The 22,220-nt window shown below is 39.8% G+C and overlaps 2 protein-coding genes across 2 annotated transcripts in view; one reads left to right on the top strand and one right to left on the bottom strand.

Moving 5' to 3' along the window:
- LOC145453504 (B-cell receptor-associated protein 31-like) overlaps window positions 1-22,220 on the top strand; it is a 457,607-nt gene that overhangs the window by 171,954 nt on the left and 263,433 nt on the right. The gene's annotated exons all lie outside the window — the stretch shown is intronic.
- LOC145453482 (uncharacterized) overlaps window positions 1-22,220 on the bottom strand; it is a 56,272-nt gene that overhangs the window by 13,899 nt on the left and 20,153 nt on the right. Inside the window, exons 7-19 of the mRNA XM_080331456.1 lie at window positions 22,095-22,217; window positions 21,911-22,033; window positions 16,957-17,076; window positions 16,754-16,894; window positions 16,570-16,692; window positions 16,392-16,514; window positions 15,640-15,762; window positions 14,949-15,071; window positions 14,771-14,893; window positions 12,368-12,490; window positions 7,043-7,165; window positions 1,848-1,953; window positions 1,650-1,776 (exon numbers count right to left, since the gene is read on the bottom strand). Of these exons, the coding sequence (XP_080187582.1) occupies window positions 1,650-1,776; window positions 1,848-1,953; window positions 7,043-7,165; window positions 12,368-12,490; window positions 14,771-14,893; window positions 14,949-15,071; window positions 15,640-15,762; window positions 16,392-16,514; window positions 16,570-16,692; window positions 16,754-16,894; window positions 16,957-17,076; window positions 21,911-22,033; window positions 22,095-22,217 (1,601 nt within the window). The remainder of the gene's footprint in view (window positions 1-1,649; window positions 1,777-1,847; window positions 1,954-7,042; window positions 7,166-12,367; window positions 12,491-14,770; window positions 14,894-14,948; window positions 15,072-15,639; window positions 15,763-16,391; window positions 16,515-16,569; window positions 16,693-16,753; window positions 16,895-16,956; window positions 17,077-21,910; window positions 22,034-22,094; window positions 22,218-22,220) is intronic.

Below are 22,220 nucleotides of genomic sequence, written 5' to 3'. Positions count from 1 at the left end.
AAACGTTATGGTGAGCCATATTTACTGTGATGAAATATTTGATATGGGCGACAATGCGGTGTGAGCGGAACCAAGCAATCCGGTACCTATATTCACTGATACTTTCGTCAAAACATATTTGTCACTCCATAACTACTTTGCGCTAAGCGCATTAAAATCTCTGGGCTTTACTTGACTTTTATGAATATCAAATGTTGGTTATCTGTGAAAATAGCCTCGAGATTCCTCAGGCTATCTTTCGTATTGGGGGATTAAACTACTTCTACTTGACATAGGGAAACTAGCTAAAAGTAAGTAAGTAGATCACAAAATATTACGAAGTAGAAGTAGAGAAAATCAGATCTACTTGAGTAAGTACCAGAAGCAGAGGAAAACTACTTGAGTACTTCCGAAGATGGGAAGTACTTCGTTACTGACCATCCTCTGGTATTGCATCACAATGATTTGTTTCAATTTTCTGAAGTTTCAAATTATGGCATCTATTTGGCTGAAATACCGACGTAGCATAGCAGCTCTCCGTGTATGAAAGCCATGCAGCTCCCCAGTGAAGTCATACTTAATTAGGGTTACCATATGCCCTCTTTTAAGAGGATTTGTCCTCTTTTTTGACTTTTTTGAAAGTGCCTCGGAGGACGCCTAAATGTTCTCTTTTTTGAGAATTTTGGTTATATATAGGGTAAAATTCCACTGAGATACAGTAAATCATCACTGAAGTAACGCTCCGGCGGCTATTTAGGGAGCTTAGCCTGAAAGTTGAACTTTTTTATTTCTTTTTAGTCAACCAACGGAGAATTCAAGAAAAGTGTCAATATTTTAGCGGATTCGGAAAATGACTTATTTTTAGACAACCAACCACGAAGTCGGGAAATATTTACCATTCATTCCGGATTTTACTCCAGTATTGTAATTTTGAAAATTTTGAAAAAGTATCCTCTTTTCAGATTTCCAAAATATGATTACTAGGGCAAGTTTTTGCCACTTTTGCAACTTTTTTTTACAGCTTCCGGCAGCTTCCTAAATACTCGTAAGATATGTAGAATGCTGTTTTAAGCTGTTCGAAGGAGTCTTATAATGCAACTCTTTGCAACATTTTACAACTTTTTCGATTTTTCATGAAAGTATTTTCGGTTTTGGTGAAATACACGGCCGAATTCGACTGAAACAACGTAAATCAGCACCGAAGTATGGGTATTTCGGGAGCTGAGCCGGTAAATCGACATTTTTTTTAGTCAACCGAGCAAAATGTGGTCTTTTAGTGCAACTTTTGCAACTTTTGTTAAAAATAAATAAATAAATAAATGCAACTTTCCGCGGATTTAACTGCAACAAAAACTTTCCCTAGTGATTACTCTAACTCGATATTCATTACTCAATTCAGAAATAATAGCGATTCAATCTGCATTGCAATCATGTCGAAAAATGCAATGACTTGAATGATGACCCTTAGTACAAATTCGACATGACTTTGTGACATGACTCGAATTGACTTGACTTGACTTGACTCGAGTCACCTTCAAAAATCGACTGACTTGAACCAATGCTTGTTCTTCTAATTATAATTTGACTAATCTGTCTGCCGTCCCAAGAATTAACATTCCCTGCGCCTAGACACGTTATTGTTGGTATTCCTGTATGTGAATGATACAAACCTCCACATCGTATTCTTCCGAGTTTGACAAGCCGTTAAAAGTGGTGGTGATGTTGATTGTCCCATCTGGCGGTGTATGCCAGAGCTCCATACTCAATATAGATGTGTCACTCTTACTCACGCGTAATCTGAACGAATCATTAGGGAACATTACCACCATAAAGAGAGTGTAATAACAAGAGATTGTTGTATCGTGCACCTGTGAGCTATTCCGTTAGCTGCTGGTGTCCAAACAGCTTTGATTATTCCATCGGCACTACAGGCATCGGATTCCAGCCGGTTGAAAATTGGTATGTCTAGGGAATCTGAATTTCGATGGTTTTGTATGTAATAACGTATCTTTGATGCTGTAGAGTCCATCATAGATGTTCGTAGAAACATCACAGTGTGATTGATAACACTGGTCTACAACTTTTGAAAATAAATTTCGCCAAACATTTTAATGATTGATTGATTCAGGCTAATTTAAGGTTGTTGAATCCAATACTGTGCTCTGAATTTCTCCATCATGTCAGATTTTTTCCGTAATAATTTTTCTCATTTCATAAATTCATCAAATTTCGGCCTTCGCTAGTGACATCACGGTAAACATACAACAGCAACAGATCAAGCATTGTTATTGAAATCATCTATCATGAAACCTGTGTTGTAGTACAGAATGAGTGGGTTTTCGGTTTACTTGAATCCAGTGATTCTCTATTTATGTGTAATTAGAAGCTCTTTTCGACACATAAAATTATACTGGTCCACATATTTAAAAAGAAATTTGCCCGGAAAATTTTAATGATGGATATAGGATAATTTAGGTTGCTGAATCCGATTCTGCGTTACAATTGTAACGGGGCGCCATCTGTGGCTAGTGATGACGTCATGCATATTGATGAAGCGTGTTGTTATTGATGCGTTCACTCTCTTGGATGTACGCCGTGCGAGGTGCACGTGCTATTTTTACTTGTCATGTTTCCATGTGCCTGTGCTGCGATCTGATAGCTTGAAGCAGTGCTTTTCAACCTTTTTGAGCTCCGTTCGCACTTTTTTTGTAAAATAAATTTCATTCGCACAAACTAATCGAAAAGTGTTATACAAAAAGAAGATGAAGATAGGCCTATTTAACAATAATTGTTCAGATGTGCAACAAATAAACGAACCAAAATTTTTGGCCGCGGCCATTTCTTTCAGAACGCAACCGTAATGGAGCTGCAATTTATTGGAATTTCTACAAGACCAGCTGCCGCGGCTGCTTAACCCGTTACATGGCACGATATCGTCACCGTCGCACTTGCTCGACGCGATTAGGCAGTCACGCAGAGAACGAATTTTAGATAGTTGTCAGCCGATGTTATGAACGAAATGGGTCTAAGTTTCGTTTTCTGCGTGACTGTCTTATCGCGTCGAGCAAGTGCGACGATGAAGACATCGTGCCATGTAACGGGTTAAGCAGCCGCGGCAGCTGGTCTTGTAGAAATTTCAATAAATTGCAGCTCCATTACGGTGGCGTTCTGAAGGAAATGGCTGCGGCCAAAAATTTTTGTTCGTTTTTACCTTCAATTTGAGACCACATCATTTTTAGAGCGCAGTGCCCCTTTAAAATCTGTTCTGCACTTCTATCCAAAATATAGCGTATTTTTCGCGAGTGAAAAATGCTTGCTGGCAGAAACCGTTTTTGGGAGCTGACACAAAGGTCCCTCGAGGCTCCAGTTTGTCGAAAGAAAGAAAAAAACCACGTGTTCGTGTTGAGGCTTTTGCCTTATGTCTTTTGAACATAAGGTGCAAAACAATCAAGGAGAGTAGGCACATTAGAGCTCGCTACCTGATGATACGTTGCTCCAACTTCTGTCTCGCAAGTTTATGAGAAGAGCAAATAACTCACGATACTTTGTGTTCTACTCTACTCTATCTACTCTATCTAACTTGAGAATTCATGACAGTTTAATAACGGTAAAGCAGCTTTTAGACTACCACCGAAATCTGAGTTTTTGTGGCATCTCGCGATCCGAGCCTTAGCTATGAAAAGGATTTTTTTAATATTACAGTTGTATGCTACGATTTTACTGGCATCTATGACATGCAGAACGAGCACACCACAATTCCACCCAACACAGCTCTACAAAACATGTCTGACGCACGCGATTCCAAATTAGGGCGAAATAAATTCCTCTGCATATTGCAGTTGTACTACTGTCTACTCAGATTGCAAGAACGGGACTATTCCGTGCCGACCACGGAGCATATCCAATCCATCTCGAAAGGTTTGGCCATCCAGCATCGGTCATTTTTAGACCGAGGGTTTGTCGCCGCTTATGTTTTTGGCGCCGCATTTTATCAGCGGTTTGTTCGCCAAAACTTTACGATTACGTCTTCATGTGCCCCAATGCAGAAGAGGTTGGCCTCGAAATGAATGAGTCTCATAGGCCTGGACTCTCTCGTTGCATACCCCTACACTAGTTGATCTCAACGGTCGGACAAATCTTATCATGAATTCTCACGATAAAGCAATATTTAATGCGTGTCTCGCTTATTGGCTACAGTACCCAACACAGTGATCTTGGATATGTAAAAACGATCGCAGGATTCTTTGCAATAGATTCAATAAATATTACATACATATTAACAGATAGCTCTGGCACCGTGTCGATCCAAAATTATAACCTTTGCGGTCCATACTTTAATAACCCTTGAAGGGGTACAAATTTGCGTTACAGTAACTTGCAAACGTGAGTCTGTAATGATGGTATTTACTACTATCCTCGTGCCTCGCGCTAATCGAACAGTTATTACGAAAATATGTTGATTGTTTAGCGAAAGAAAGCAGAAAGTCAATTTGATGTTATTTTTCCAGCCTGTCGCAGGCTCAGACGGGCTAATACACTGTATGTCTGCCACTATAGAGTTTATAGATATCTATATACTGTCACTACACCAGCTTCCAAATCCGGCTTTTGGTTACGTAATAATTATAGTGTATGAATATTTATTCAATACGGCTTATGAGAGCTACGATTAGTGGTGCGCCGTATTAAGCTTTTACAATTGCGTCGCAACTACAAATGTTACACTGATTTTAAATTTCCTATTAGGTTTATTTGAATTTACACGTTAGAAAAGTTAGGAATTAATCACGACTTTCATTCGCACTTGATCCGGATTTTCATTCGCACTATTCGCACCACCTTCGTCATTCGCACTGAATTTTTTTTCATTCGCACTAGTGCGAACCGTCACACAGGTTGAAAAGCACTGGCTTGAAGAATAAAGAACTTACAACAACACTGTTACACAATTTGTCTATCTCGTCAGATTTTTTCGGAACGTATTTTTCTCATTTTCATAAATTAATCACATTTCGGCTTTTGTTAGTGACATTACAGTCAGCGTACAACAGCAACATATGAAATATCGTTGTTGAGATCATCTATAATGATGAAGCCTGGGTTGTTGTAGAACAGAATAACTGAGTTTTCGATAAACTTGAATCCAATGGTTCTCTACTTTTTTTCGATTAGGACCTCTTCGACCCATAAATTTATATGTGGATGCAACTATTTTCAGTCGGTAGCAGTTATCATCTATATATACCACTCTTCGTTTAAAGATTGTGATTATTAGTTCCGTACCTAATTTAGTTCCATACGTTAGCTACCTTTATACAGCCGTCCTGCAGACTTAATCAGCCAATGCATTTTGTGACAGCACACTGCTCTTTCGTAAAACGTAAAATTTTGCAAAGAATAAACATTGTATTTTTGGTATATTATATGGAAGAAAATTGTTCACTCTGGTACAGGACCCGAATATATGGCCCTTCAAGCTTGTTTTGAAACATTAAAAGAAAAAGGATTTCTGATTTTCCAAAGAAAACAGTGATAATCATGATAACTTGAAAGAATTTATCAACAATAATCTCCACCTGTACTTATCATGCTAGTTCTTCTCTTCCAGTTTCCATATATTGTCACATTTTATCTAAATCGAGGAAAGCTGTTTCCGAACTGTTTTTCTGTTGTTTTATGGCCATGATATAAATGGCTTCTTTCGCATTATCTATTATAGACAACCAGATGAACGGAGACTGCTTACTAACAGCTCAACACAAAACGTGAAGTGCGTGTTACTTCACAATAGAAATAAATATGCATCGGTTCTAGGACAGTCGATCCCTGTCGACATGGACATTCTGTGGCCTACACCAAATACCACTTTTTCTATGCTGGAACAAAGCCAGAGGTTAGCATAGGTTAATTTCGAGGCTTTTTGTTCGTGTTTTGCATGATTAAACGCCAGTTCTAAATACGAAAACCTTTACATTTTTGGTGGTTTCTGATTTGCCGTAATATGTTACGATGAACCATAGTTGCTCGAAGTAATCGGCGTTGCTACTCAAGTAGCACAACAGACGTCTTACATTTCTACTCAATTACAAGTAGAAGTAGTCATTTCTAAGACATCTGAAAACCATTTCAAGTGGAAGACTAAATTAAAGGTCTGAGAATTATTAAAAGTCAGTAAATATCTAAGTATATTTGGTCGGGAGAGGGTGATCGCATACTTTCAACAGTTAGTCGGAGGTGGCTACATACGAAATCGCAAGATATATCGCCGCATATAACGCAAAATGACTATAATGACATTACGCATGTGTAGAATCTTAGAAAAAATATGTTCAGTTACCACGATTCAGAGGCTATTTTACGTGTTTTAAGACAATTTAACTCATGATAGTGGTGCAATATTATCCCTCTACTACTTTCGACTTTAGAAAAACCAAATTGTAAAAGTAATTAGATCATCCAGAATACTGTTCAGGTAGATTTTGAAGTAGTTTTAAAACATTACCACTTCATTAAGTACTGCAAGTAGCCAAAATCTACTTGAGTAGGCCTACCTCGAAAAAGTAAAAATATTCAGCATATGTAATATCTCAGAAACGTGACGCGATGGAGCAAAAATAAGGTCAGATTCGTATTCATCGCTCCCAAATTAGGTTAAATTGACCCAAACAAGTCCTGCCGCGAAAATCGTGTAGACCAGTGTAATGTCATGAACTTGAGGATTAGATCTCTGCCAACGACTGACCAACGAATCTCAACAAGAAATAGTATCCAAATATTTACCAACATGTGGTTTTTCCTTAGACATCCTATCCGGTCAGGACAGAATCACGAAAACTACATTCTGTTCGGTCTCATGAAAATAACCTCTTCACTTCGGCAGATTGTTAACCAAATATTTTCAAATGATATTATATAAAGAAATAGCAAATTCCTTGAAGGGAGTGAACACGAATCAGCGTAGCAATATTAACATCGTAAATGCAAACAAGCTACAAGCAAATCCAGGAATACTACTTTTTCGAGTCGAACTAGTAGTCAAAAAACTTTATGATCATTATTTCACCTGCACAATTCTCTCCGTAATACCCAACACTGCAATCACACTCATAGTACGGAGACACGTCGTGGTTAGGTAGACAGTTTCCTTCATTCATGCACGTTTTTGGATTCGCGTCACAATAATCATCTGAAAGATTTTGGTTCGTGAGACACATTGTTCACAAATTGAAGTATAGCTTACAACCTTACTTATTATTGCGACCCAATTGTTGATTTGAAAAAGTTTTTACAATTACGTCTCAACTACGAAAGTTACACTGCCCTTGAATTTCCTATCAGGTTTATTTGAAATATTCCACGTCAGAAAAATTACCAATTCTTCACGATTTTCATTCGCAGTTGTCCGTATTTTCCATTCGCACCATTCGCACCACCTTCGTCATTCGCACTGCCATTTTTTTTCATTCGCACAAGTGCGAACCATCACACAAGTTCAAAAGCACTGGTTTACTAACATAACTTCCCATAACATTTAAAACAAAAGCTTTTTAAGACACTTTGTTGGATGTTTATTTTTTCCATACTTGTGTATAAATAATATAAATGGGATCCACGAAGCATTTTCTGGGGTCCGTGAAATCTCGAAATTGACAATATCAATGATGTCCTGTTTCTTCTTAATTATTTTCTAACCTCGAAATAATCAGCACGTCATACATTTCAGGTAGAAACAGCGGTGTAGAAATATGTTTCCAGGATATGTTACAGCTACTTCAAGTAGAAGTAAAAAATGAAGTTTTGAGCAGCATTCAATTGTGTAGTTTCAAGAGTTAGATATGACATATTATTAACATGTCATCGAAGAACGATATACTTTCAAACTGGCAACATGCATTTTCGCAAAACGACTACATTGAAACTACAAATGCATGCGATTATCGATAATAATATATTGAAGTTCAAGTACCGTGATAAAGGGGCTGTTTTTCCCAGTTGTTATGACCATTTCACTCATCAAAGTGGCAGAAGCATATCCTTAAACTAATTTCTACTTTACAATAGTCAATCAAGGTACCTTAGCAATGTTTTGGAACTTTGCGGTTTTGAAACCGTCTGTCCCATTAAAGTCATGAATATTCACGGTAGCAAGGAATTCCTGAAATTCTCAAGGGTTGAAACCTCTATACCAGTGGTTCCCAACGTGGGCGATATCGCCCCCCAGGGGGTGATTTGGCGGTCTAGGGGGGCGAAAATAACGAAGGAGGCGACAGGGGGCGAAAATGGACAAAGGGGGCGACGGGGGCCAAAATAACGAAGGGGGAGATAGGGGGGCGATGACGCGTCAAAACGGCTGACCTTTTTTGTTAGTCAACCCACGGAAATTTAGTTACAAAAGTGAGTCAAATTGGACATCGAGCCGAAAATTTGACCTTTTTTTTAGTCAAGCCGCCGGTGATCACAGTTTGGTTTGTATGCCCAATTTTCGGTACACAAAATTTGGGGGGCGATGATCGGTTTTGACCTTGAAAAGGGGGCGATGGGTCGAAAAAGGTTCCGTGATTACCTTGATGGATTTGGGGGGGAACTAAAAGCGATATTTTTACTTATATTTTTCTCTTCAAATGCACATGTGTAAAGCTCAGGCACGCGAGAAACTTACCGGTATGCACTAAGATAAGGACTTGATATGTTCTGCATAGAAGAGTATGTTTCTCAATTTTGGTGCCTCATGTTGCGGTCATACCCAATGCCGTTGACGGTACGCGTTAATACTACCTCCGACTCCATCCACGTGAAAGTGAATTTTAGAAACTCATTCATATAAAATCGAAATAGCGGCTTTCTTCAAACCACCTATTATAATATTTCCTTTTGACAGGCAGGTACAGAAATCACATCTAGTGATTTCGCTTTGAAAAAATAATTGTCGAAAAATCTACATTTTGTGACGTCCTAACGAAAAGCTCAATTTTTACAGTCGCTAGCTTGCAGTTCATATTTGGACATATAATGGTTGCAGGAAAAAAAACAGAACTATAATTTGAGAGGTTCGCGGGGATCCTAGGCGGTGAAAACGGTGTCCGCGAAGACAAAAAGGTTGATGAGCCTTCGGACGACTTGCACTAGAAATAGTCGATGTATATTGTATAATGTATACGATATGGGATCAATGATTCGAACCGTCGACATCGTTGTCGGTTCAACAGGTTATTTATGTCACTTGGATAGAATGGATGCTGGGATCATGATGACGGTAGAGAGTAAATATGCTGCAAGATGGCGCAGTCCGAGAAGAGATATTCTTTGATCTGTTTAAGACAGGGATAGGGAGCCTTTTTCGTCAGAGGCCTTTTATTTTCAATTGTAATTCCCAAGGAACATCATAACAATGCTAATCCACTGTCACATCACAGTTGCTTGTTTGGACGCCATGGCAAATATTCGTGCCATATGTTCCAACGTGTTAGTTTTAAGTTGGATTTTGTTTTAAATGCAAACATAATCAAGACGCCCATATATGCACAAAATTTATAGATAATAATCTGGGGTTGAGTTGCACATCCCGTCGAACAAGCAATGGTTCCGGTTCAATTCGCACAATCCATCATTTAAGATGATGATCATAAAGTTACTTATTCGGAAGAATGTTAATCGTCTGATTAAAAACTGGAATAGGAATAGAACGATGTATATTTTTGTCCCTAATGCATATACACCGGATCATAATATGCATACACACTAGGGATGGTGTGAACCTCTAAAAGGTTCAGGTTCGTGTGAACGCGAACCTTTTTGAAAGGTTCTGTGTGAACGCGAACGTGAACCTCATGACGTCACGTGACGTCATATTGCTAGTTCCAACCCTACATTTCAGTGAAGTGATAGCCTATATCAACTGTTTCAACTGGGGCAATCATATGATATTAAAATCCCATAAAATCAATATCATCCATCGCTTTGCCAGAAATTTCGACAAGGACTTAGGGAATATAAGCCTACGCCTTAACGGTCTAGGCCAGGCCGGACATTGTATTCGGCGTCTGAGTATTGCTACGTTGACATTGAGCAGAGTGTAAAATGGGTTTCTGTTGCTACCGATATTACCCCGAAATTAAGATTGAACCCGTACGCTAGCCAGATTTTTTACATCAAACAGCGATATCAATTTCATTGATTGGTTGAATAAGCATCATTCGCTGACTACCTATATGCAGTACTACACTCTTGGTGTTGTGTGATTGCGGGTCAAGCTCACGGCAGACAGTCACTACATATTCACAAACGGAAAGCTGGATATTTCGAGCAAACTTTTGTAACAAAGCAAGTAATATTTTTTGAGATTGTCAAGGTGCATGTTCGTTTAGTGTTGATTTTTATGCTGCCAGCGCCATGCAAAGAGTGGCCCGCATTTGAAATGAAATAAATTTCAACCAAAGATGTTATAATGAAGCGAAAATTGTAATATATGAAAAAGGTTCACAGTGCAGAACCTACCAAGGTTCGTTTGTGAACGTGAACCTCTAAATTTCCGAGGTTCAACACACAGAACGCGAACGTGAACCTCACGTTCACACCATCCCTAATACACACGTTTTGTGCATATTCACACCATGAGTGCATGATTTTCATATATGCCCTGGATAAGGAAGGTGCAGAAATAGCCTCGTGAGCAATGTTCCCTCTAAGGTGCGCGCGTGCGCACACAGAATAACGTGTGGCGCGTACAAAAAGCCGAAGAGATGACTTTTTTTAGTAGTTACGCACTGTTGTCCAAGGGGCCGCGCAGTGAGTTGGTGAGTGCGCGCAGACTCGTGACAAATTAGAGAGGAGATTGCTTGTGAGGCTTTTCAAGTCTTGCACTGTCCCTCCATGCTAACCTGTTAATGCTGAGCGCAAGTCATGGATACCAGTGTTACTAATCAAGTCTTTAGTCTGATCCGGCCGGGAATTGAATCCACGACCTACCCGGTCGGAAAGCGAATTACAAGCGGGAGCTTCATCTCGAAACAACTGTATTCGCTTCCTATCGTGTACGTTGTTGTCGCATCACGTGCTTGGTAACGTTGAAGAGATGTTGGGAAGTAAAGGAGCGCAATAGCGCTCCGCTACTGAAGATTTAGAGGGCCCTTCCCCTCAGGAAAATTCTAATAGGGAGACTGGAGTTAATGGAAATATGTCAGTTGTGATAACAGGTGTGAAAAAACCAATTCAGCAATATAATCCTATCCGCGTGAACAAAAACTAGCTAGGTGTTATCGGAGGTCGATATCGCGATATTCGTGTCCTGCCATCTGGGGACTTGTGCGTTGAATGTACTAACAATAGTCAACTATCCAAATTATTGGCATGTGACAATCTGGGAGAGCCAGACAAACCGATAGAAATACGCGCAGAGATTTTCAAAGCAAGAACTCCAGAAGTGCGTTGAGTGATTAGCAATGTCCCACTCGACATGTCCGATGCCGATATGAAAGATACCGTAAGTAGTAAGCAGATTACTTTCGTGAAACGTCTGAGCTATCGCGCTAAGGAAGGAATAGTACCTAGTCGCCAGACGTTCCCCCGTTGAAATAGCCAGCGGGACGAAAGGGCCACGCCCCTCCAATTTTTCGTGTACATTCGTAAAATCAATAAACAGTAGAGTATTTTTTCGCAGATAAGTTGATGAAGCGATGAAGCGATTCAGTGCCAATTTTTTATTATATTATGGGTATTCCCACCTCCCGAAAAAATATAAAAGAATGATATCTTCTTAGTATCGCCAGCGGCCCTTAGAGGCTGTTGGGATGCTTTAGTCTCGGGTTATTAGTTTCGTATGTTGGTTGTGGAGTATTAGTTAACAGAAATTTCCGAGCCACGCCAGGACAACGACGACATATAAAGTACATGCGACTGCGCGAAGTGCGGTCGCAGTATGATTGACGACGATAAAACCAACGCGTGTTTTCAAAAGCCTTCGATATAGATGTCCAGGTACAGTTGCGTAAATGGCTGGTGCCGAATAGTCCTGTCCCTGAAGTAAGACCCCTCGGACATCAAACGACTGACACAGGCAAATATCGCCGCACCCAGCGAATAAACTTTTTAATCAGCTGATTATAATTCTCCTGGATATGTTAACTATATGATCTTCGCGCTAGGATGGTTAGCAATGTTCCCTCTAAGCTGCGCACGTCTGCAAATGCGCAATACAGACACGGTCTCCGCGTACAGAAAATCTAAATTGCGCACAAGAAATCAGAATTGATGACTGGTTTTAGTGGTTAAGCACTGTTGTCCAAGGGATTGCGCAGTGAGTTGGTGAGTGTGCGCAGACTTGTGAAAAATTAGAGGGAACAATGATGGTTAGTAGAAATTACCAATGACATTTACGATATCTTTTACTCACCTTCACAAGTATTACCGTAATACCCGTCCCTGCAGTCACACACATAATAAGGATCCGCATCGTGGGTTGAAATACACATCCCTTCATTTGAACATGCATTGGGGTTTATATTACAATATTCATCTGGTAAAAACGAAACGGTGAGGGACGTATACAGTGTACATAACATCTGCCCAATATAGCGGCGTTTTTACGCGAAATCATTGAAAATATCTTGTTTCAAACTGTGGTATATATCATTGCGTAGCAATGGTCTTGCATATGATCAACGCGATTTTAACTAGGATTCTATAAACGGATTTAAATGCAAACGGGAGAAATTTCGCAACACGTTAAAGACCTCGCAGTCATGCGAAATGGTCGAGCTGCTGTGGCTCAACAAAATCTACGCGTACAATATTGTTAACAAATAATTTCGATTTGATTTGTTTATGCGGAGAGAAAAAAGCAGTGGATCATATAATCAATAGAGCTTTTTCACGACGGCAGTATATTGTAATGCAGGCGTGGGCAAACTTTTGAGCTCGCGGGCCGCATTCAACATCTGAATCCATTGGCGGGCCGCACCATATCATTGGGATTATAAACCAAAACGCAATACTTAAATTTAATTATATAGTGAGGACATGGAGATAATATATGGGCTTATTTAGAACAAGCGAAACATTGCTTTGATGATATCGTACACGCGTCAGCAACATATAGTGGCGAGATTTCATAGGCTGGCGGGCCTCAAAAACCGATTTGTCAAAACTACAGAGATGGAAGTCGGTTGGCCCGATATTTAGAACAGGATTGAAATTTAAATCTGTGAGCAGCGATCTGTTCATAGATTTACTAATTCCACTTTTGGTTCAGTTCCAGGACACATAATGCTGACAGCATCATCACCATGTTAGCTTCAAACACGCTTCTACTATGTGTAGATAAAATATAAATATTCCATTTCTACGCATACAGTCAACGAATCTACCTAAGACACGCCCGAATTGTTTTTTATAAGCACATCACTGAAATAATTAAATATGGAGTGGCCAATCTGAAATCCCATTCGTGATCCAAATTATGTCAATCTTGTTGCAGCTATCTCGATGTGATATTACATATTTACCTTAGATCAGCGGTTCTCAATCTTTTCAAGACGCGCCCCTCCCCCCTTATGATGGTGAACGATTTCGCGCCCCCCTTATCGTTATATCACCAAACGCAACCAGGATGCTAGCGAACCTTACGTGTAGTTTGATGGCATGGAAGGTTACGACTGTGGATGAGAGATTTTGAAATATGTAATTCATACTAAATACAGAGCAATAACTATGAATCGGATGTAAATCGCGGGACGCGAAAAAGATTTTCAGTTGACACCAGCTTCGCGCCCCATTCAAATGCTTTCACTCCCCCAAGAGGGGCGCGCCCACCAGTTTGAGAACCACTGTCTTAGAATTATCATGGTGAAATATACTAAGAAAAAGTTAATCCAGTCCCTGCATAAATTCGATTTTTAGTACGCATTTGATCAATATTTATAAAAAGTTTCTTTAGACTCTCGTAGTTTCGCCACGTAGTTAGGCCCGTAGTTTCGCCACTCCTGTTGTAATCAGTGGGGACGTTTTTGCATCTTTTGCAACTTTTTTACGGCTTCCAGCAGCTTCCTAAATACTCAGAATTTATAGTACGATGTTTTCAGCTGTTTTTAGTAGTTTTATAATGCAACTTTTAGCAACTTTTTTCTATTTTTCATGCATTGCGCAAAATGTAAAGAATTAACTTATAAAACATACTATAAAGCTAATTCTAGTATGATTCTATTGTCTTTGATTTGCATAACAAAGAGCTTTGTGATGGATTATACCTGAATCTGAATGTCATCTATGACGAAACAGTGGGCTTGCAAGCCAGAAGTTCAACAATCCAGTCAAGCACGACAGTGCCCAAACTAAATTGTAAGTGGAAGTATGAATGGGCTTTTGGCCAAGCCCGCAAAAACGGAAGTAGTGTTGTTACTAGTCTTCCCAGGTCACGCTTAGTTGAGATAGATTAGTTAGTCGAACAGTCAGTTTATAAAAGGGCATTCGTTATTTTGCAAATAAGAATCGATAACCTTGGCATTTGTTACGACGATGGTCTTTAAGTTACAATCTGTCGCCCGCCTGAGATTTTGTGCGGCCCGCAAGTATTACCTGATCTTTGAATCTTAGCTAAATTAAAATGTACCAGTCAACTTTTAGGGTTGCAGTAATAGCATAGTATGGGAGCTGGGTTTATACGACGCGCATTTCGAGTATCTTTTAAAATTTTAAAAAACTTGTGCATAAATGCAACTTTTATTAAAATTAAAGGCAACTTTGTCACGATTCAAGTGCAACAAAACTTACCCTAGTAATCAGGTAATACAGGGCTCACCTTGACAGATATCTCCGTAATATCCCGGGGAGCATATACACTCAAAATACGGGAAAGAATCATGGAACGAGTTACACTGCCCTTCATGCCAGCAAGGGTTCGTGGTCGCTTCACAGTATCCATCTGATAACGTTGTAAGTAGTAATTACCTCTGATGTTTAGGAGACCTTTTACTCACCTTCACAAATATCCCCGTAGTATCCGTCCTTGCAGTCGCAGACGTAATAAGGGTAGGCATCGTGGGCTGAATTACACACCCCTTCATTTGAACATGGATTCGAATTTACGTCGCAATACTCATCTGGTGAAAAAAAGGAAGAAATTGTGTAGATAACTTGGGAAATGGTTCAACTATAACAGTCAATATGCTCAAATATAAGCTTTGGTGTACAAATCAGTTATATATAGGCTATATTCACACGCACTTCTTTGACGTATCTCTCTCAATTCCAATTGTGTGATTCACCAGCATGCGGCAACGCGTCTTTATAAAGATATGACTTCAAGACATTGATTGTCCGTGGTGCTCAGACATGACAGGCGTAAGTCGTGGCAGGAAGCCGTTTTTCAAAAGCGATCCAGAACTTCTTCATAATGCCAATTGACACGCGGCGTACACTCCTTGGTAAGTCTGACCGTATATCTCACATGCACTTACAGTTAAGTACACTTCCATATTTTGAGCAAAACGGAGCTCTGCAGTCTATAATTTGATGAGACTCGAGCCGGCAATACATGTTGATTTTAACGGATAATGCCGCTCCTCGTGCGCCTTCGCGCACCGTAGTTCGAATATTTTGGGAATTGGAAAAATCGACACTAACGTATCCCGCTTTAAAAGACTATTTGTTCGTGTTGTAATTATATACCTGTACAGTTTTGTCCGTAATACCCAGCTTTACAGTTGCATTCATAATACGGATACCGATCGGGGCTTAAAATGCACGTTCCTTCATTCCAACAAGTCTCTGGATATGCGTCGCAATAATTGTCTTAAATATAATATATATATCACTGAAACTGATTCGTGACTCGCATAATATACCACGGATGTATTTTGCATGTAGTGCATTTACACCCGTGTAAATGTACGGGTGTGGAAGACACTCGAAACCAAAATCTACCACAGACTTATACCGCGATATAAATCATGTACAACATTTTAATCAAAATTATGCATGCATGTAGGCAAGTATGATTTACGACCGCAATAAAATATTGAGTTAGATTCTGTTTTTGCCTCTTTTGATTTTTGAGTGCGAAAACAAACTCTGCTCGCTAAATAGTTTAGCGGCTTATGTGACCTCCTTTTTCTATCCGGAATATTCCTGATGTTGCTCTCAAGTCCATGATTGGCAAACTTTCTATCGCGGATCCTTATTTATTTGTGGGTACCGGGATACTGAACTAGGTGTACACAGACCAAAAAAAAAAATCGGAAATAGTGCTATCATCAGCTTCTTCATTCCGTGTTGCCCAAAGAAATAGGGGTTTTATATATTCTCAAAAATATATACAAATGCTTGTTATAGCACTGCATCCCACATGCATAGAAATATACGCATAACAAAATATAAAGATTCTAAATGCTAGGAATATGAAAAAACACACGGCTCTTTACCTTGACAAATGTTTCCGTAATAACCCGGCGTGCACATACACTCAAAATAGGGGTAAGTGCCGTTGATTGAATGGCACGTTCCATTATTAGAGCAAGTGTCCGGCTTTGCTTCGCAAAATCCATCTGATAGTGTTTTGCTTCAGTCATTATCATAGGATATAACAGGCAGTTTACCAACCTTCGCAAACATTTCCGTAATACCCTGATTGGCATTGACATTGGTAATAAGGATACGCGCCGTGGGCGGCATTGCACGTTCCTCCATTTTGGCAAGGATTCGGATGTGTATCGCAATAATCGTCTGTTGGAATACACTTAATCCTTCAAATCTCAATGCGACATTTGTGCTTTGATACCATTACCTGTACAGTTCTGTCCGTAATATCCTGCCGTGCCTGTGCAGTCGCATTCGTAATAGACTGAGATACCATCATCCGTCTGGTTTTTGGACGTGCAGTTACCTCCATTCCTACAAGCATTTAGATTTGCTTCGCAATAACTTTCTGACAAAAGCGTGGAAATGGATTGACCCAAACAGCGATAATCTATACTGGTAGAGGCTTACTAGTGCAGTCTTCTCCAAAATATCCCGCGGTGCAATTGCAGTCATAGTACGGAGGGTGGGTTGTTGATATACACTTTCCGTCGTTCATGCACGCATTTGGTGCTACCTCGCAGTAATCATCTTCGAAATATGTGGTGGGTTAGGTAGGTGGGAATGAGGGTTGCATTTAAAACAAACGGTGTTTTAAAACACTTTTTTTAAAACATGTTTTAAACAGTGTTTTAAACAAAGGCCTTTTTGTAAAAACAAAATAGTTTTTTTTAAGTTGTAAAATTATGCCATAATTGTGTAAATACTTTACAAAAAGCATGTTGTATGAGCCTACTGAAGATTACCACCCGATATAACCGACGTATATGGATATGGGATTGTTGGAACCCAAAAATAGTCGGTTAAACATTCCTAGTACAGATATTTCGTCAAAGGGGCTATATTTACCAAACATTTTCAATTATCAATATCAATTCACTATGACGTCACAATTGAATATTCGCGACGTCATGGCTACAACAAACAAACAAAAAACAATAAAAAACATGTTTTGAATTAGGGACTTGTTTTAAATATACTTGTTTTAAATTGATTTTTGTTTTAAATGCAACCCTAGTGTGAATGCTATATCGTTAAATCGATCCTGTTTCTAATCGATCGACATAACGATACTGTTTCGGTTTTTGGTAAATAACATACCCTACCTCACATAATGTTTGCATATCCTCGCTTATAAGCATAATAGCGTGGGGGAAGGTCATTAATCCGACGAAAAACAAAAGTAGTCTTGGCTTCTTCAATACACTCGATCTAGTCTAGTTAAATAACGCCCAATTATTAACTACACAAATGTCCAAAGTTACATTGATAGAGGGGGAAAATGTCCGGCACATGTGATGCAATTCGAGACATCATTGGAGCCGGTGAATTTAGTCCAGCATTTTTCCGAAAAAGAGCCGGGATTTTAAGCTCAATCAATCAAAGGGAGAGAGAATGCCGAAGTAAAATTGATCGCCAAGCATGCATTCCAGTATTTCATGGCAAAATATAATGCAATCTGCACACAGTGTTTCTTGTATTCCATATAGCCTTGCTGGACTCGTGTATCTTGGATATAGGCGATGGATTTTAAGTATAAATTTTTGACCTTTTGTGACTCCACGGCGAGCTATTTTCATTGACGTCTATACGTCGCCTTGCGTCTATTTTCACCGGCGTGTCAGTTTAACTATCATAGCGTCCTTTCATTTCCAATACCTTAATTTATATACCGCTGATTTCGGTAACGTAGACGTCGCAGCATTGCTGTGACCGAATTGCGAGGCAAAATTCTGCGCACAGACTGGGTTTCACAAGCACCATTTCGAAATTCAATACAAAATTCGGGTAGTTGATATACTGATTCCAACCCAAATATATTTGGTCAATAAGGCGTCTAGCAACAAAATCGCATCTATATTAGGGCTACCATATTTTGGAATCGGGAAAGATTGACACTTTTACCAAATCAGAAAAGTTAGTTGATCAAGACTGAAAACAGCCGATTTTGCTATTTTTGCTGTAAAATTTGTGGTGTTAACTAACAAAAGAGGCCATCACTTTCGCTCAGCCCCCTATTTCCGCACTTTTTACTTGAATTTGGTGGTGTTGACTAAAAAAATGGTGGTCACATTCAATCGACTCTCGAATGACCCGCTTGGATGTCCATATCACCAATTTAGCGTCATTTAGGCCGATCCCGAGCTGTAAAAGAGGACGAATGGCCGAAAATGAGGTCATTTAGGCGTCCTTGGAGGACATTTTCGAAATCCCGAAAAAGGAGGACATATGGTAACCCTAACCTATATCCCCGATATAGAATGTGTGGATTTCACCTTAAGAGGATCGATGTATATATGATCCCATCAACATATTCTGGATGCATCGCGACGAACACTGCATTTGAACGCCCCATAACGTATTGATCTCCCCATACGTCACCATCAAACAGTGTTGGGATCAAGTCACTACCTTCGAGTCACGAGTCATTTCGAGTCATTGCACATTTTGACTCGAGTTAAGTCAAGTCAATCGATTTTCAAAGGTGAGTCGAGTCAGGTCAAGTCAAGTCACTTGATTTTTGGGGTGACTCGAGTCGAGTCAAGTCACGTCAAGTCACGAGTCAAGACACAATTCAAGTCAAATTGGCTTTTCGAGGTATGAGGCATGATTACGTCATTGCATTTTGCTAGCTGTCTGAAATACAGAATGATGTGGTCATTGATTCTGAACCGATGAACGAATACATAGTTAAATATACACGCAAGAAGGCGCTGTAGCCATCACATATACGTAGAACTGTTAAACTACGAAAGTAATTGCATAGCCTCAGTTTAAAGTTACCAGCCAAAATAGAGAAACGAATTGATAAGATGCAATACATTACTCATTTACATATTGATATGATACAATTAATGATGGTTGAGGAGTATATAAACTATATTTGAATTCAATTTAACTAAAACAAGATATTTGGTTAAGGTATAAGAACAGAAAACAGAAATGAATATTATGCTATTAAATTACTTCACTACTAGTTTACCACACAGTAAGCTGTAAGCTGCAATCACTACCTTTTGTTTATGTGAGAACAATGGAGGCTCAGTGAAACACACGATCATTGAATGATTGCTCGCTCTCACGGGTTACACCAGCGTTTTGCGAACAATCCGAACATATGCAAGACACAGTGATTTTTGTCGACACCGATTACTTGGTGACTTGAAATTGACACGTGAATTTTGCTCCGAGTCACGAGTCAATCCACATTTCTGATGCGCCGAGTCAAGTCAAGTCAAGTCATTTTGGCAAAGTGACTCCAGTCAAGTCAAGTCATACGAAAAAAGTGACTCGAGTCATCCCAACACTGCCATCAATTGAAAATGACCATGTCGTATAAACAAATCTTGCTTTCCCAACAGTAATAGCGCTATGTCCTAACGTGGAAGTTATGGCCCCATTTTTCAAATTTTTTTATCTCACTAAATCTACTCCACTTTAAATGTAGTGTAGAGTCCAGTGGTTCTCAACCTTTTTCATCTCGCGGACCGGCAAAATTTCAAAAAATGTCTGGCGGACCGGTGAACTTTCAAAATTGAAATGAAGTCAAAATGTAAAGTATGCAACCGTTTTTTTGCTGTTATATGGTGCTAGAGAGCGACATTAAGAGGGTTTTGATCGTAATTAATTATCTTCATGATGACATTCATGTGATATTATGGTAGTCAGTCTGCTGAGTTGAGGTAAAATTGCCTCGTCCAGATAAACGTGCTACCGCCGTGAGTCGTTTACAGTCTTTCGCGCCAAAGGTCGTGGGTTTAACCGACCACATCAACTCGAATAATATTTTTTTTTTCTTTGACAATATCGAGTTAAGAAGCGTTTCGGAGTCAAACCAAGCACCTTCTCGTGCTACCTTTGCTCATTATCCACTGCGACCGAACGCATAGGCTACTCTGCCAACTACGAATACGATGCGCGCCGGAAGAAAATACCTCCCTATACATGCAATCCGCGTCGAAAAAGCACTTCGTCGGCCCACGCCCCTAAACGTTGGCCTTGGGCCCATAAGGCGCCAATGGCGAGAATTTTCGATCATTCATGACTGAATCGGTTTTCTCGTTGCCACATTTTCGGCACGCGTTTCAGGAGTCCCATGTAAGCCTAAACGTGATTATGTGTTGGTACGTCGTGGCGCGGTAATGGCTGACGCCGAAATGCCTATTTCTATTTATCATGCGTATTTTCCGGAAACGGACACCAAATAAGCAAGACATTTAGTGACAATAAATCGCGTTAAGCGCGAAAAGAAAATGGCAAATGTTGGGAAAAGTTGTTTTAAAAGTACGCTGTCATTTATGTTCATTTGAAAAATAATTTTGGGCTCTTCTCAAGCTCGGCCCCTCTCCAACTGGGCGGTTTGGGGTGCCCCAGTTACGGTCCTGCACAGAATGAATGAATTTAAAACAAATTATCGCGCAAACTGCGCTGTTTAGCGATGAGTCAGCTCGTATCTGTTCTGTACTTGTCGCTCGCATGTCGTCAAATGACACGTCTTGAACTTAATAAGTCCAATCGAACATGCTTTCAGCCATAATATTACCTCACGAAGTTCTGAATCAGTTTAAAATTTGATGTTTTAATCATTTTATCAATGGACAAGCCTTCAACATTGCATCTTGAACTTGAGGTGTAAAATTGTAATATCCCTGGCGGACCGGCAGGAACGACGTCGCGGACCGGCACCGGTCCGCGGACCGGCGGTTGAGAACCACTGGTGTAGACCTTTTTTCCAAGGGTTGTAAAAACAGTGAGCCACTGATATACTTTCTATTTTCAAAGAGGACTGCAGTGCAAAAAAGAGGTTGGAAAGCCCTACTGTAGAGAGCATAAGGGTTGTAGCCAAGTCACACAGTTCCGAGACGCTAGTTCATTTTACTTTTATAGTTGTGACTCGAGTCAAGTCGAGTCATTTTCAATTCACCCCCGAGTCAATGAGCAAGGGGGCGAGTCCGAGTCCAAGTCTTTATGTTCACTGTTCATTATCGAATTCAAGTCAGGCTAAACTCAATTCTGTAAAACTCTTTGGTGATAGCAAAGGGCTCACAGTCATAATATACTAATTTTTAGCCCTCTTTGCATGTTTATTCAAACAGATAAAAGACAGTTTCTGTGACTATTATTCAAGTATCGGTCCCGATACACTTGGATTTAATCATATAGAATTCATCTCAAGTCATATGACCAGGTCCAGTCGCACGCAATTACTCGCACAAGTCCAGTCAATACATAAATTGGATCAAGTCGAGTGGAGTCATTTTCCATTTTAAAGAAAATACTAGAGTCAAGTCAAGTCAATTACAAATTGCGACTCGAGTCGAGTCATGACTCGCGTCGCTACAACACTGGTGAGCATGCAACTAACCTGAACAATTATAGCCATAATATCCACTTGAGCAGTTACATGCGTAATATGGAAACTCGTCGTCGTAGGAATTGCATGTTCCTCCATTCATGCAGGCATATGGGTTCGCGTCACAGTAGTCCTCTATGCCAACCACGTTAATCGGAATAACAGACAGGGTTCAATGCTCCCAGAATATACTCACGCTCACACTGATTTCCGTAATACCCGTCCGTGCATCTGCATTCGTAATGAAGAGATCCGTGATGCAATGAGTTACACGTGCCATTGTTCATGCAAGGATTTGACATCACATCGCAAAATCCCTCTG

The sequence above is a fragment of the Botryllus schlosseri genome, chromosome 13, assembly GCF_051294905.1.
Source record: "Botryllus schlosseri isolate E-star chromosome 13, Bs_hap1, whole genome shotgun sequence".
Lineage (NCBI taxonomy): Eukaryota > Metazoa > Chordata > Ascidiacea > Stolidobranchia > Styelidae > Botryllus > Botryllus schlosseri.
The sequence above is the reverse complement of the archived record's forward strand: the minus strand, read 5'-3'. Positions and strand labels throughout refer to the sequence as shown.